The sequence below is a fragment of the Phyllostomus hastatus genome, unplaced genomic scaffold, assembly GCF_019186645.2.
Source record: "Phyllostomus hastatus isolate PE091 unplaced genomic scaffold, TTU_PhHast_1.1 phas_contig_34, whole genome shotgun sequence".
Lineage (NCBI taxonomy): Eukaryota > Metazoa > Chordata > Mammalia > Chiroptera > Phyllostomidae > Phyllostomus > Phyllostomus hastatus.
Window position 1 is genome coordinate 16671800 of NW_025333857.1, and position 16373 is coordinate 16688172.

At 42.9% G+C, this 16373-nt stretch overlaps 1 protein-coding gene across 11 annotated transcripts in view; it reads left to right on the top strand.

The window, feature by feature from the left end:
* The window catches only part of NFIB (nuclear factor I B), a 429811-nt gene that overhangs the window by 196894 nt on the left and 216544 nt on the right, over positions 1-16373 (top strand). For 7 of the 11 annotated variants that reach the window (XM_045840343.1, XM_045840349.1, XM_045840344.1 and 4 more), the window contains exon 2: positions 13882-14413. In XM_045840343.1, the coding sequence (XP_045696299.1) occupies positions 13882-14413 (532 nt within the window). Of the gene's footprint in view, positions 1-4999; positions 5126-5687; positions 7654-13881; positions 14414-16373 lie in introns of those variants that run through there. The other 4 variants (XM_045840345.1, XM_045840348.1, XM_045840347.1 and 1 more) reach the window with 3 other exon arrangements.

Genomic DNA, 16373 nt, shown 5'->3' on the forward strand with positions numbered 1-16373 from the left:
TGTGTGTGTGTGTGTGTGTGAGCGTGCGCGCGCGTGTGTGCGTGCATGTCTCCCTTTTCCCTTGTCCTCTCTTCGCCAGTATGTCTGGGACACATTTTAATGCACAATATCCCATCCATTAACTTGTGGTTGAATGCAGAGTGTGTGAGGACTTGGCAGCTTTCAGGTTGAAGGGGGCGGGGAAGCCAGTTTCGACTTTGACACAAGATGCCGAAGTGGCGTGATTGGAATTATTATTAGGGCTGTGAACATGGCCATCTTCTCCTCCGGTTAGAAGAACTGCCATTGAACTTGAGACGGGACAGACTAGATCTCCAAGTTCCCTCCTCCTCCCCCCTAAGTACAGTAGCTGGCAGGGAAAGGGCGCCAAAATACACAAGATTAGCTCTAACTTTCTTTGAACGGATCCTGTAGCACCATTCTTTGTAATTTTAACTTTCCAACAGGCGGGAAAAAGTTAACTTTTGAACCTATACTTGAACAGACATTTAAATTAGCCCTACTATGGAATAAATCCAGGAAATCATACATGCATGCTTATGTGGTTAGAAAAGAATGCACGTGTAAATAAGCAGGGTGCACGTGTGTATCTGACTGGGGAGTTCAAGATTTAATCAAAATCAGAGTTAGTGTGACTTTTGAGTACATTTACTGTATGGGGAGAGCACTGTTAGGGGAAGAAGCTGACCTTTAAGCAGCCTAACTAAAAACTGCTAAGAGTTGTGAAACACAAAACGTTGTGGTTTCCAGTTTTACATTTGAGGTTTGATGTTTTCATTTAATGGTATGAGAGCTGGAGAAAGCTCCAGCGCTGAAAAGTCCCTATTAAATCATATGTGGTCAAAGGTCAAGCACTTCAACTCACTGATACAATATACTGCAGATTCCTGCCTAACTGATGGGGAACACAGGAAAAAGTGCTTGGGCAATAAAAGTATTAGAAGGGTAATTATCCTCCGTGGTTGGAACTGCATTCTTGTGCACTGGGAAAAGGTTTTTACTGGCCCTGATGAATTTTTTAAAAGCTGACTATTGTTGAAAGCTGTGTTTAATAGGAAATTGATTAGGTGAGCGTTTCATACAATAAATGGTGACAGTTTCATTGTTTGATGTCCAAAATAAATTCTTTTTATTTTTTAGCAGACATAGTCATCTGTTTAATTTTAATATGGCCAGACCGAGCAGCAGCATAATTATGAGTGAATGTGATGTCATAACATCTGTAACTTTGTTTTTGGAGCTTGTGACATCACACGATTTGACAATATTATTGTTTTTGACATTTATTAACTTACGGGGTTAAAATATTTCAGATACATTTCTGAGATTTCACAGTGCAAACATTTTGTATAGGCCCAATTGTTTGTCCTTTTTCTGTAGTTGCAAATTTTTAATTTGAAAGTTAAAATGCACAATTCTGTTATGCATAGTTTTGATTTTCAAATAGAATGGCAGCTTTCAAGGGAAGAATTAGAGATGGGGGTGCAGAAAGTCTGTGTTGATTTGCAGTGAACTTTCTACACCTCACATATGCAGTGACTTCTTGGCTATCTTGGATAAAGGTTCCTAAACATTTCCTTAAAACTAATCTATTTTCATGTCACATGTGCATGTGTAGTGAGCAGCAAAAGTCAATTTACACCTAGAAATAAAATGACAGTATAGTTTTACTTTAAAATTCAGCTATTTTGAAAAAGGACAGTAACTACAACTCAGTATCAGCAGAGAAGAGACTGTGAGAGTGTATGTAACTTTGGAAGTATTGCGAGTAAAGCAAGGCAATATTACCGTCATTTTTCAAAGCATAAAATAAACCATGCAAAAGTTAGCAACTAACTCCTGACTTTGTAATCTGGGGAGCAAATGTCTTCAGAAGTTGGGAATCTCTGTTGATGAAATGGCCTCATCTCTGTAGAGAAGTGGAAATGGCTAACCTTAATGGGGATCTGGCCCAGTCATAGCTTCTAAGTGTGCCTGAAACGTAGGAACACAAAGTGGGACACTTTTTTTTTCTTCAACAGTGGAGTACAGGCATTTCAGCAATGACATTAACAACGTCATTTTTCTCATTTAGTTTTTTCCTCAGGGGACACCAAACAGCTCCCAGAGGAGGGAAAAAAAGTCCGTGGTTACTTATTCATTTCAGTGAAAAGCAAAGCCCTGGCAATAGGGGTGGGGGCGGGGTGGGGAGCCTAACAGGTTGTGAATTTTCTAGTATGAAAAAATTGCTACCCTCATTTTACAGTAGTAGTTTAAGGGCTGAGAGAGCTGGGCATGGTTTTTCAATTCCCATCAAGTGCAGGCAATTTCAGTACTTGTTGGTTGTTTATATAAACGTTTTTGAGAGGCTTTTTGGTGTTCCTGCTTGTGAATATAAAACTGTGTTTTCCAGGCTAGCTACACATTCTTTTTTGTGGTTTATTTGGAAGAAGGAAGGTCCCTGGGCATGGTGTGGTGGATACTTGCAGTTTCACAGGCCTATTTCCTGGGGTCAGGAGGTCATCTGTGTCTTTTGTATTTAGTTTTAAAATATTGATATTGGCAGTGAAGCCAGGGTGTGTGGAATTATTGAGCCTCCCCTCAAATCATATGCAATAGAGAAAAAGTCATTCGATGTATTGAAAATGACAGCTTTGTTAAGCTCCAAGAAACTTTTCCCTAAACTGCCTAGGATTTTCAACCTGCCACTGAGTTTCTTTAGAAGGGAGGTTAAAAGAAGATCAATATTAGGAGATACTTGAGATGTCAAACTCCTCTCTGGAGGTCATTGAAAGGCTACAATGGGGTAAACACTGATTAAGTTTTTAATATTATACAACTGAGTTTTGAAAAATCTAGTCATTTCAAGCACTGGCATTACTTCTTGAAATCAATAAACTATTTGTCAGAAACGAAAATTTTTTTTTCCTATAAGGAGGCAGGTGATAGATGATCTAGGGAGGAAATCTTTAGGAATTCTGAAATATCAGATTTTCCTGTTGCTGCAGGAACCTTTCACTTCTTTCTAACTCCTTAAGCCAGCTTTTGGGGTGAATGAAATTGGCCTGTCATACCAGCTGTTCTAAGTGTATCACTGTGGGAAAGAGAACAGAATTTAGGAGAGGTAGGTACCAATGTCTGAGAAGTGTCTGGCCCATTTTTACAGTATCAGAAGCTTTTCAGCGATACTTTAAAATCACTCTTAATACCACGACACAGACATACTGGGGAAAAGGGAAAGTGGCTAAAATGTATATACTTTCTTACTTCCTTTTTTTATCTCTTCTGGGGACTTAAAAGATTAGTATTTCTCCAACCAAAGATAGTGGAGGACTAGTGTTGTGCTGAGAGAAGCCAGATGTCCCACACAGGCAAATCCACCAGTCAGTCTTTACAAAGGCTCTCTTAGAGTTCATCCTGGGAAGGCCTGTAGTGACCTTGGCATTGGCTGGACAAGAAGCAGTGTTGTGGGGGATGTCAGCCATCCTGCCTGTGGCTCCAAGGCCTGAGAGGACAGTCAAAGCCACATAAACTGAGCACCCACCCCATAACCCTTTCTGTGGTGATGTCTCTTGCTCATTCTTCCTCCCTATATTGGTTTTCCCCACATCAAAATTACTCCTTTCTCATTTTCCTTTTCCTTGGAAACAAATCAAAATCCCAAACTACCAAGCATCCACTGTACCCATGAAACTGTATCCAATCATAAGCGCCCTACAAACAGAGCACCTGAAAGAGATTTGAACCCCTAAGTGATAGGCCTGGGAGGCTCCAGACTGTCTTCACTTCTCTGGGGTCTTACCTGTGTCTGTCGCTGCTCCTTCACCCCTCCTGTTGCTGCAGCTTTTGTGAGCTCCTCTGTGTAACGGTTGTCAATTTTCATTTCTCGTTTTTAAGCTTGTGAGAAACTTTAGGATGCAGCCTAGTTTTGGTGGCAAAAGGAAGTGGTTTCTGTTGGGAAGGGAAACTAATCTGGGAGGAGGGGCACCGATGTCTGCAGACACTTGCCCAGGGCTCAGCACTGGGCCTCTTTTGCCAGGGGACAGCGGCTGGTTCTGGGATCTCTGGCTGAAAGGAGTGCTCTCTGGGTGCCAGGATTTCACTGGGGGTGGTGTGGTGAGGAGGGAGGGAAGAAGGGAGGGAGAGAAAGGGAGATGGGCACTCGATTTTTTAAAGAGACCCCGAAAAATAATGGTTTCTGTGAGTCTAGGCATTCAAAGAGGTGTGTTCAAGGACATGAGTGCATTTGTGCCAAAGGGAATGTCTTTTATGGTAAATTAACTCCAGTTAAATTGAATATTTGTTCAAAGGGAAACTCTAGTAGTTAAAGCTGGCATTATCAGTAGAGCTTCCCCTCCCCTCCCCCTGTCCCCCTACCAGGTTCGGGTCGACGGTGAGAAAAGGGATGCAGTGTAACGTAGTAATAATGTACAATACAAAGTGATGCCTTGGGATTTTTTTTTTAAACATTTAAACTCAAGAGTGCCTAAAATTTTTCTGAGAGAGAGAAATCAGTATTTATTTGGATTAACCCCGCTGGTGACCTCATTTCTTTCATCTATAAAGACTGTCAACTTTATCCTGGCTTTTCAAAAAGAAGAAATGGCCCACACAAAGGAAATTACCGTCCTTAGAACGCCGACGGGAGGATTTGCCTCTGGGGGAGCAGGAGGCTGCTCCTAGGGGTGTGTGCCCTAAAGGGTTAACTCGGGAGCTCTCGAAATTTCCCTGACCTTACCTGTCTTCCCCGATCCACCGCCCCCCTCTCCCGGGCCTCAAATTCCCACCCCCAAGCGCCTTTCTTCTTTGGACTCGAGGTTTACGGGGGCTGCAGCTGGTAGACTTGGCAAGCTCGCCTCATTAAGAGCGCTCTTTGAAAACGGACTGTGTTTGAGCATTTCCCTAATGAGGACAGGACGGGGTTAAAAAGTGACCATTTCATGGTTGACTTGAACCTGCCTACTTTTCTTGATGTGTCGTTGTGAAACGCTTGATGTGGATAACTCCCACTCGGTGAAGGAAAAGTCACTGGTTCCTTCAGGTCCGCCGAGGGGAGTTGAAGGGGGGGGGGGGGACCATGGGCAGAAGCCGGTGAGACCGAGAGGGGAGAAAGTTGAGGAAAAAAATCCAGATGGAGGGAGACAGGGTAAGAGGAACGGGGCACCAGGGGAGAACCTCGAAACACCCCAGCGGCAGAGTTGGAAGCGGCGGAGGTCTGAGCTGGGGCTGGGCAGCCGAGTCCGATTCGCGGCCCCAGCCGTCCCAGGCAGCCCCCGGCGAGGTAGCCGCGAAGTCCCTGGCACGCACTTTTCCGCTCCATTGTCTGGACGGCCGAAGCTTCCACCTCTTCCCCACCCACCCTCTGCCGAACACCGGAATTTGGGGGGCGGTGTGTGTGTGTGTGTGTGTGTGTGTGCGCCGGGGAGGGTGTGAGCGGGTAGAAAAAGTGCAAGGCAAACCTCCACCCTCAGAAGACCCGCAATCAAGTTCATTCACTTGGGGTCTGCGGCTGGCGGCCGGCAGACGACGGCCGGGGTGGGGGCGAGGCCCTCCGCGCGGGAGCGAAGCGGGCGCGGCCGCCTCTGCAGGGCAGTAGCGGCACACGCACCCCCCGCGCGCGCGCTCGCCCGCCCGCCCGCCCGCCCCGCAGCTCTGGGCGCGCCGCGGCCCCGCCCAGCCTGCACCCCGGCGCGAGGGGAGCCGCTTTCCGCCGGCGCCCCGGCTCCGGGATTTGGGGGTGGGGGGTGGGGACTGGGAACGAGCCAGTGGGGCTGCTGGAGGAAGAGAGCGGAGCCGGCCGCGGGAGGGAAGGAAAAGAAGGGGGAGGCGGCTTCGGCGGCGGCTCGGCCCGGTCCTCCCCACTCCGAGCTGGGCCACGTGCACTAGGCACCCCAGGGAGGGCGGCAAGCCTCGGCGAAGCGCTACGCGCGGCTTCCGAGGAGCAGCCCCGGGGCGCGGGCCCCCGCGGGGGAGACCCCGGCGGGCCCCGCCTCCGTACGCACGGACGCGCCCCAACTACTTGAGCCCAAGTTCGCTCAGGCCCCCGCCTCCAAGCCTCCCCCTCCTCTTTTCAGCCGGCGGGTTTGGCGAACCGCGCCCGCCCGGGGTGTGAGAGTCGGCGCCCCAGCCCGGGCCCCAGGGCGGCCAGGGTGTGAGGGAATTTTCCATTCGTTCCTTTCGCGGGCCCAGACCGGCTTAGTGTTTCTCCCACTCGGATGTCCCCGCGGCTTAAAGAGTCCGCAGCTAGCACCGAAATTTCTCTTCCAGGGCGGGTTTTCGGGTGTGTGTGTGTGTGTGTGTTGTGTGGGGAGGGTACGGGATTAGCGTAAAGGGCCGAAAGATCAGTTTTGAAAGAGAAAAAAACAACTTATGGTTCTGTTGCACTGATATGAAACCTTTAACAAACGAGAGAGAGAGAGAGAGAGAGAAGGGAGAGCGAAGAAAAGAGGGAGGGAGAGAAGCAGGAGGAGGAAGGTGGGGGGCGGGGGGTGTGGAGAGGCTGGTGCAAAAGGAATGCGCATTTGCAGGAGGAGGAGTAAAGCGATGATTGTGTAATTAAATAATAAAACAATCCTTAAGTCTGATTTGGAGAGAGCTCGAGCGGGGTCCGGAGGGTGGAACCGGTGAATTTTTCAACTTACAAGTTTTGCAAGGAAAAAAAGCGACAGAGGGAAGGGGGAAAAGAGCCCAGAGCAGAAAGGAGTTTGGAGCCGAGCGGGAGAGCGGGATTTATCGTTTGGGATTTTTCAGGAGCTTATTCTGATCCCCCTGGGCTCTGGGCAGCGGCAGCAGCAGCAGCCTTCTCACTCGGTCGGGTCAGACGCGGGGAGAGGCGGGCGGCCGGGCGGGCGAGAAGGAGCCGGCGCAAGCGGCGGCGGCTGCAGCCAGGGACCGCGCGCCGGGAGCCTCTTCCACCCGGGAGACCTGCGCTCACATCCCCTCCCTCACCCAGGCCTCTCCCTTCTCCTCCACCCACCCCGCCCCCACCCCGGCCCTCTCCCGCGCGCGCCCCGCCACCCGCGCGCACTCGCTCACGCTCCCTCTCGCGCACACACATGGTCGGCTCGCAGCAAAGTTTCGCTGCGATCGCCAGTCGGGGATCCTGCCGCATAGCTTGGGGCTGTAACCTTGAACTTTCCTAGGGCGGTGACACATTCTCTTCGCTCTTCCTCCCGCCCTCTCTCCCGCGCCCCCCTCCCCGCCTTTTTTAAAAAAGCATTTCACCACCAACCACCACCCAATCCAACCCGCATCGAACCTTCGCGCACTGCCTAGCTCCCAACAACATCAACAACTGCAAAACAGAAAACAAATCCCCAAACCCAGGCGAAAAGCAACCCACACCAGCGGCGGCGGCTGCGGCTGCGGCGGCCTCGGCGAGCACCGCCAGCGCGCTCGAACTGCAAGAGGTCTAAAACTGTAGATTGGATTTCACCCCGGGAAATCTAGCACGCCGAGTGAACCTGAATCTTTGGCTATTTAAGGAGGACTGGGTTTGCTGTGAAGTTGCGGTAATCCAGCGCAGACCCCGTCCTGATTGATCGCATCGCGGGGCTCAGATGACTGTAAAATGAATAGATGAAATTCTTGCTTCTCGAAGATTTTCTTGGGCATCTCCGGGAAAGTGCGTTTTAAGGCGAAGTCATGATGTATTCTCCCATCTGTCTCACTCAGGTACATGTTTCGGTCACTCTCTTAAGCTTTCTCTCTAGCCCGAAATGCCTTTTGTTTTGTTGTTTTGTTTTGTTTGTTTTGTTGCTCTCATCTGTGGACAATTAAAGGCTTTAGTTAACCTCCGCAACCCTCGACTCTCGAAAAAGTGGCCGGGAGTTGCCTCGGGATTTACCCGGTGGCGCGGGAGCCGGTGCGCGGCCCCTAGCCCACGGCCACCGCGCGCGCTCAGCCCCGCGCTCTGGGCACACAGAGCGGGCGCCCGCGTGCTGCCAGGGCGACTGAGCCGGACGAGAAGGCCGACCGTGGGCAGGACCCGGGCGGAGGAGAGCTAGCCCCGGCGCGGCCCCCTGAGTGCCTGCTGCGTCGCGGTGCCCCTGCCCAGGGTGCCCACCACCCCTCTCATTCGCTCACGCGCGCCCTGAGGCGGGCTCGGCTGTAGAGGAGGTTTAGGTGGGGGACTCAGCCCTTATAAACAACCAGTGAACTTGGACGAGGGGACTCAAGCACTAGTCCTTGCGGGCGCCTTTGGACTTCGCTGCAGGCAGTGGTCGGCGACGAAGCCAGTCAGAGGTTGTGGTCCGGGGACTCATTCCTTTGCTTAATTTGGGGATCTAAAATTCTGGTCTTTCGGGATGTGATCTGCATTTAGAGGTTTACAGTGAGCACACCACAAAGGTGGTTTTTACCTTGACACCAAGTAGTTGGTCGTGGCGAAAGTTAAGGACTTTTAGAAGATGTTCCGTGGAGACCTGTTCATTTGACGATATTTAGGTGTAGCTCCCAAGGCAGAAAGTAATTCTGGAAAAGTAAAGTCATTAAAAAAATGAACTTTGAAAATTGTCTCAAGACTTTAGGAACAATGATATGAAAAAAGTCCTGGCTTTATACTTCTTTAAAGAACAGAATTCGTACAACTTTAAACCAGACGGTAAAATGGAAAAGTGGCAAGATGGAACACACTTACCTGGGGTAGTTTTTATCGCTGACCAGCTGACTAACCAACTGAAGAAATAACTAAATATCTTAGTCCAGAGTTGTTATTTTGAAGGAGTATTTTAAACCTCTAAAGGTGTGGGACAGTTTACTTTAGCATTTAGGACAATGTAGAATCACTGGTAATTGATAACCATTTACTTTGGTATTGGCATAACAAATAATTACAGTAGTGTCGCCTCGTCTTGTGTGTTAAAATTTTTTAAAAAATCCAATACCATGATTATGTCTTTTTATAATGGACAAATTATTAAGATTTCAATTGTATGACAATTAGAAGCCATTGTGATTCAAAAGGACTGAGGCATTCATAAATTGTGAATGAAGATGAAAACAATGATAAGGCTTATTCAGTGATTGGATACAGTCCTGTAGCTTTTTGGCTGACACATTTTTTATTGTTTATATTTTGTTTGGCATCTGAGTATGATTAACTTAGATATGGCTATTTTCAGCAAGTAAACGTACACTTTAATTTAACAAAACTGGAAAAATGAGTTACGGAGCTATTTGTCCTTTAAAAGCTATGAATAATGACCAATAAAGACGATGATTGAACTGTTTCAGGTATAACGAATTTCCTGCAGTTGTAAAAGTTACCTTTCATATTACCCATCATCAGGATTTTTTTCTCTTTCTGGTAAACTACATCCATTTGATATTATTTTTACATTATTGAAGCAGTGTTCAAATAAAGTGAATTGAGACAAACTGTATGCTTACAAAGTACTAACTCAATCTCACCTGTACAGGATTACTCTTCTATATTGTTTCTCACATTGGCCTCTGAGAACATTGCTAGTGGTTTACATACATTGCATTTTTGGTTTCCTCTAAACAAGGATTGAAAAGTCACTAACTTTATTTTAATTTGTATATGTTAAAAATAAAATTGCAGCTTTGTGACATATGGAATATTAGTAGCCTATACTGCATCATCATTCAGCTATCATATTAGTATTCAAGAATATACACTTACCAACACTAATTCATGATGACTAATATCCTCTACTGTTTTAATAATGTAAATCTAATGTGAGATAATGTATTAACATTGCTTTGGGGATTTAAGGCCTATACTAGAGAAGGAATTTTTAGTTTTAGAATTCTCACTTAAGTAATAATTTCTGTGACTCTATAGGGAATGTAAAGTGTCGCAAAAGTATGGCTACATTAGCTGTTTCATCGGATCAATAATTTGGTTTTGTATTGGAAGAATCTTATAACTGTAGCAAAACTTTTTTTTTGATCTTTAAATACAAAATAGAGAAACATTTTTAATTGGTTGAAAACTTTACAGAGTGTTTTAGTTGTTGATATAAAGTATCTATGTTTTAGAAAGAGTTTTAGTTCCAAAGGAGCCACAGTTAAAGTTGATATGTAGCAAAATGTTATGCAAAAGGTATCAGTATTTGTACATCAGTGTGAATCGGTATTTGTACATCAGTATTTGTACATCAGTGTGAATCGGATATAAATGGAAAATTAAGAACCATCATGTATGATTTAATATTTGCTTTTTCTAAAAATAATGTAAACGCTTAATAATATAACTTTCACTGGTCATGATCACATTGATTTTTCCATTGTCCTTCAAGTTCTTTAGTTACATTTTTAAATGGTTTATTGTTAAATAGCAATGCTCCAGGAACATCTAGTATTTATTCGTTAACATCTAGATTGGTCTAATTTTCCACTCCTTTCATGGAAACCATTGTTTCTGTGAAGAAAAATCAATATTTTAAGTGGAATCGGGACCGTTAGCTTTTATATTTGAAACTTGCAATTTGTTATTTATTTTATCAATTTAGTTAAACTAGAGGAAGTTTTAAAAGAGAATTACTGCATCTCAATGTATTTTAGTAAAAATTCTGAAAAAGCCATGTGGCATATTAGTATAGAGCCATTAGACTTAGATCACTTAATATGCTTTGCTTTAAAAAATAATCTTCATCATTGTTTAAAGTGTTATTTTGATAAGCTATTAATTAGGACATTTGAATACCTTAATCATTTTTTTTTGGATGAAGACAGTCACTATGCTCCATATTTTTGTCACCTCAAATTATTAAAAGTATACTGTAACTTAGCATTAGAAAACAGTCGCACTTAGGAGATGACATTTTAGGCATGTTAATGCAGAAAGGTACAGAAACGTACATGACACAGCAGACCTCTACTTGTCATCTTTTTTTTTTTGAGGCTATGTTTCCTTATCAGTAAGTGTTTCACTTGAATGGAGTCCACATAATAATAAAGCCCTGAAAGATATTAGGGCAACTTTGTGGACTGTGAAAGTTCAATACTGCTATTTAACAATAATAATTTTTAAAAAGTATATTTTAAAATATTAGCAGCACTGGTAAAAAATGCAAGGCAACTTTTAAAAACATTGCTCTGTGTGCCTTTGCTCAGAAATTCCAAATTCAACCTTCAACTTGCATTTTGATTGTTTAAAATAATTAATTCAAATTTTGAGATATGTTACATGACAGATGATTTGAAACACAAATTTAATCAAAAGTATGTTTGATGTCTTATAAGAAAATGAAATGTCACTGAACATAGTACTTAAGGATGTAAGTACTTAAGAGTTCCCGCATTGCTTAATATCTGTTAAAATAATTTTGCTTCTCTAAAAGCACGGTGAGGGTAAAAGGAGTAAGATAAAGCTGCTCCCCATGTACTCTTTACATTCTCAAATTTTTAGTTTATGAGTGTACATATGTGCACTTTTTAGTCATATCAATAAATCATAGTAAAAGTCAGATTATGTATAGGAAGTGAGTTCCAAAAGCATGTTTAAGTCCACATTTCCTTGAGCAGGGTTTCCTTTTGCATGTATTTCTAAGAGGGATAAACAAAGTTTTTGTAGTTACAGTGGAAGCTGAAAGCATGGCATCAGAAAGTGTATGGAGATAGGGAGGTCTTATCATGGGCTGTGGTTGCTGTGAGCAGGGCTGCCTTCCCACACAAAGAACAGATTGTGGTTTAACTCTTTCCATGGCCTAGTTTAATGTGCTCGCATAGTAACTGAATTGTTCAAATCTCTGCTGGAAACTACTGATCGGTTTAATGATTTCCTCTGTGGCATTTGTTTATGCCTCATGCTGTGATATAATCATCTGTATTCTGTATTGTTATAAAATTTTGATTTATACATATTCTGCTGTAGGAATGTTTTACAGCAATATGTTAAAACACTTGATAACTGCACTATTGATTGGATCAGACATGCATGTCTTCCTTTTCCGAACTGCGAACGGCTAACATGCCGTAGTCTTTAGCAGTGAAACTTTGAGTCTCATCATAAAAATGGATTCCTAACTACATGGGATTCAGGGGCCACCTTCTTTGTTAAAGTGTCATTAGTTGTACTTTCATCATTTTTACCTAATGGAATTCATCAGTCTGCTGGTTAAATAGAATTTATTCCATGTAGTTCAGGGTGACCATCATCAGTCTGTAAATTCTAACTTGGGATGTGATCAGTTAGAGAAAGTTATTTTGTGGCTGGCTGGGGTGACAATACAGTCAATGTGACCAGAAAAGTGGCTGTGGTGGGAATTCTTATTTGCTTGAGATCTTGGCTTATTACCTGCATGCAGCACGCGTGCACAAGATGTTAAGGGCTTTTGGCCCTGCAGGTAGCTCAGTTGGTTAGAGCATCATCCCAATAGGCGAAGGTTCCAGGTTCGATCTCTGGTCAGGACACATAGAAGAATCAACCAATGACTGCATAAATAAGAGGAGCAACAAATCAGAATCTCTTTCTCTCTTAAAAAGAATTTTAAAAAGATGTTAAGGGCTTTTTTTTTCTGAGCTTATGAGACAGGTTTTACATATGGCAAGAGGTAATGAAACTCTGACTGCTTTGGGAAGTAACTTGAAATATTTGTAGGTAAAGATTATCTCCTTGTGCTTCCCTTCCTTGAAAAAGGCTTAGATGAAACAGGCAGGAAAAAATGCCAGAGCCTAGAGTAAAACCACTTAATTCAGGGGATAGGTACTGTGGGTCTGTACACGTGCCGATTCACAACCACATGCATACATGCTCCCATGGTCCTGCCTGAGAAGTCATGTGCATAGCAAATGAATTGTATCGATTCCACAAAAGCAGTAAGTGACCAGGGTGCACTCTTGGTGTCACCCTGCCACCGCATGCAGAGACACAAAGAATGTAAAGTTGGTGCCAAGTTGCCATTTTTCATTGTTCAGCTCAGATTGATTTTTAAGGGGTTTAGAATAATTGCCATACTCATATGATCGGTTAACAAATTAACCGAGTCGGTGGGGCTTCAGACTGTATAGGAAAAGCTGCTGTAAGAACATTCATGCAATTTTCATTTTCAACTTTAGAAACTTGTATTTAAAAATGCAAGAGAGTGTGTATGTGCAAGGGAGCCGGAAAGTGTTGAGTATGAGTGTGTGTGTGTGTTTGTGTGTGTGTTGGGGGCTAGTGGTGGTAGCGGGGGGAACAAATGCCTGCTCAAAGTATGGAAACCTTCTGTTCAGGACACTGATACACCAAGCTGTGTCCTTTGCCCACTTTCCCTCACTGTATACTGGTTTCTCTAGTTACCATTCTTGGAATGGTGCTGTTTTAGTGTTGGAATGTTGGACGTTTGATAAGAAAATGGATCAAGTTTAATGGCGCATGCTCTTTGTGCCACCAGCAGCCTCTTGCTGAGAGCATGCTCCAAAAGCGGGAACTGTGTGGCATTGCACTGAGCATCTATATGCTTTGTGTTTCTGTGCCACAGAGAAGAGAAATGAACTGTGGCACTGCTCCTGCCTTCTGAACAGCTCTGCTCCGATTCAAAAAAAACCTCACTGTGTTCTTTGTAAAATGGTACTGCATAGTGTTAGTTGGTCAATCCAGTATTTAAATATTAAATTAGATGCCAAGCACCTTGGTTGCTTGTGTTTTAAAGAATGTAGGAGGCATGGTGGGAATGAGGGGGATAGGGCCCGAATGAAAATACAAATATAAACCTTATTTTCTTTTTAGGAGGGAGAATCAACCTGTGAATTTTGGTGGAAAAGGGGCAGCTTGGTACACTTGATTTTCTTCTTGTTTTACTATTTTGATCATTTTAAATAAGAAAAGAGTGTTATTTTTATGCATAACTTTTTGTACTGATTTGAGAATGGATAGTGGACTTTTTTTTTTTGAGGCTTTAAAGCTAAACTGACATGTATGTATGTTGTCTTTTCCCCTGTCATCTCCCACAGGATGAATTTCACCCATTCATTGAGGCACTTCTTCCACATGTCCGTGCAATTGCCTATACTTGGTTCAACCTACAGGCTCGGAAACGCAAGTACTTTAAAAAGCATGAGAAGCGAATGTCAAAAGATGAAGAAAGAGCAGTCAAAGATGAGCTTCTCAGCGAAAAGCCTGAAATCAAACAGAAGTGGGCATCCAGGCTCCTGGCCAAACTGCGCAAAGATATCCGCCAAGAGTATCGAGAGGACTTTGTGCTCACTGTGACTGGCAAGAAACACCCATGCTGTGTTTTATCCAATCCTGACCAGAAGGGTAAGATTAGGAGAATCGACTGTCTGCGACAGGCAGACAAAGTCTGGCGTCTGGATCTAGTCATGGTGATCCTGTTCAAAGGCATCCCCTTGGAAAGTACCGATGGAGAGCGGCTCATGAAATCCCCACATTGCACAAACCCAGCACTTTGTGTCCAGCCACATCATATCACAGTATCAGTTAAGGAGCTTGATTTGTTTTTGGCATACTACGTGCAGGAGCAAGGTAGGAGCAAATTGTTCTTTCTTCTCGCACTTCAGACACTGCCCACAAATCCCTTATACAGGCAGAATCTGTGGTTTGGGTTAAATGGTCCTCAAGGCCCCTAGATCTCCTTCTTCACTCCCTCTACAGAGTGGTATGCCCTGTTCCTCTCAGATTGTCCGCTGCTGTGTGTAAGCCCTGGAAGTAGACTTGGAGCTTTCATACCTGGATAGGCATGGACATTTAAAGAAAGACCACAAAGATATGTTTTCAAATGTCTTTGAAATAACTTACTTTATCAATGACACAGGATAGTCTGAAAAACGTGGTCTATTACGCTTTACCGTTTTGTCTAAGGCTACATTGCTTACATCTAGTCATCTTTTCTCAATTTGAAAATGTAACTTTATTTATGAATAGGCAAATTCACTTTACTAGCCTCATATCTAATGAGGGAGATGAACTTTGTTACACTGAAAATAGAATTAACATTTCCTATTACAAAATGCTCAAGATAGCCAATATTGGAGAGTATATTTTATGTAGATCTAAAGTTATTTAATTTAAATATTTCTATCAAACCTATTTTTTATTGTATATTATTCACTGCAGATTAAATGGATTATTGTTGTTTAAATAGTTTTTTATAATATTTTTTCAGAGTGACTTGGGGACACATAATGTTGTTAGTTTACTTGAGTGTAAATTTATAAAACTTACTGAGGAGAAAAGTTGCAGCTATCCTTACAAAACAAAAACAGAAAGTTGACTAGTTACACTGGTTTAAAATAAACCTCAAAAAGAATGCAGAAACCACACACCATACCTGTTTTTTAAAAAATACTTGATAAAGAGAATGATACAAATGTTACTTGAATAATTCAAAAATAGGTGATATTTTTGCTTAGTGTTTTTTTGAGTTGACGAAATATGTTTCTTTACTATTTTATTTTTTCACATGTTTTCTTTAAGGAGGTGAGAATTTCTTTTCTTCAAATCACTGTGTCAGAATATAGATGTCCTTGTATTAGCAACAATCCATAGTAAAACATTATTAAAAAAATGCATACCAAAAGTGGACTGAAGTTTGATCTGCTACAGATGGTGGGTTATTTCCTAACTTGGCCTGGCAGTAGGGAGAATGCTTTATAGATGGTCAGGTGGAAGATGGCTATCTGACGTTCAGTAAATAAATTGGTATAAACTTTATTATTGTCTAAAAGATAAAACTCCAAAATTACTCTTTGACTCAAAAATCTATGTAACTTACTATTTGCTTTTTGTATTTATCTTTCCTTGATACAGTTTTAGAGATATGCTTAAATGTAATTTAAAAATTTTTAGTTTGATTTTAAATAATGGTGCTAGACATCATACATTGCTTTTTTTTAAAAAAAATTATACTTTACATTTATTCTATGCATTTAAGAATTAAACTCTAAGTAATGATGGTTTAAGGAGCACACATATTTCCTTCTTGTGAGTCCTAAAATAAAAGCTCATTGACACATGACACTTAATTTGATTGACAGCTGTCTAGAAGGTGACATTTTAAGGTGGGCTGTACATATGTGTTGGATTGCCTGTAAATGTGTTGTAACTGTGTTGTGAAGATCAGGGCTAGAAGTAAAGTTTTAAAAAGTGGGTCATGTAACTTTTTAGTGCAGTGTAGGGAAGATTTGCAAGCATTTGACTGCTGCTCACATTTTAACTTGCTCGAAGGCTAGTCCTGGAGGTGCGCACGCATGTATATTCACTCCCGGGGCAGGCAGCCAACTCTCTCGGTTGATGAACTGACAATAAAGAACATATCCTTTACTTTTGTGAAGATAGATTGAAGAAAGAAAAATGCATAAAATGCCTTCTGCATTGCACCATCAGTCATGATCCTCATAAAGTTTTAAGCAACTCTTGGAGACCACATTTTCAGAGAAAACATTGATTTTGTTGTTGTTTCGAGGCTGTATCGTAAAACCTTTCA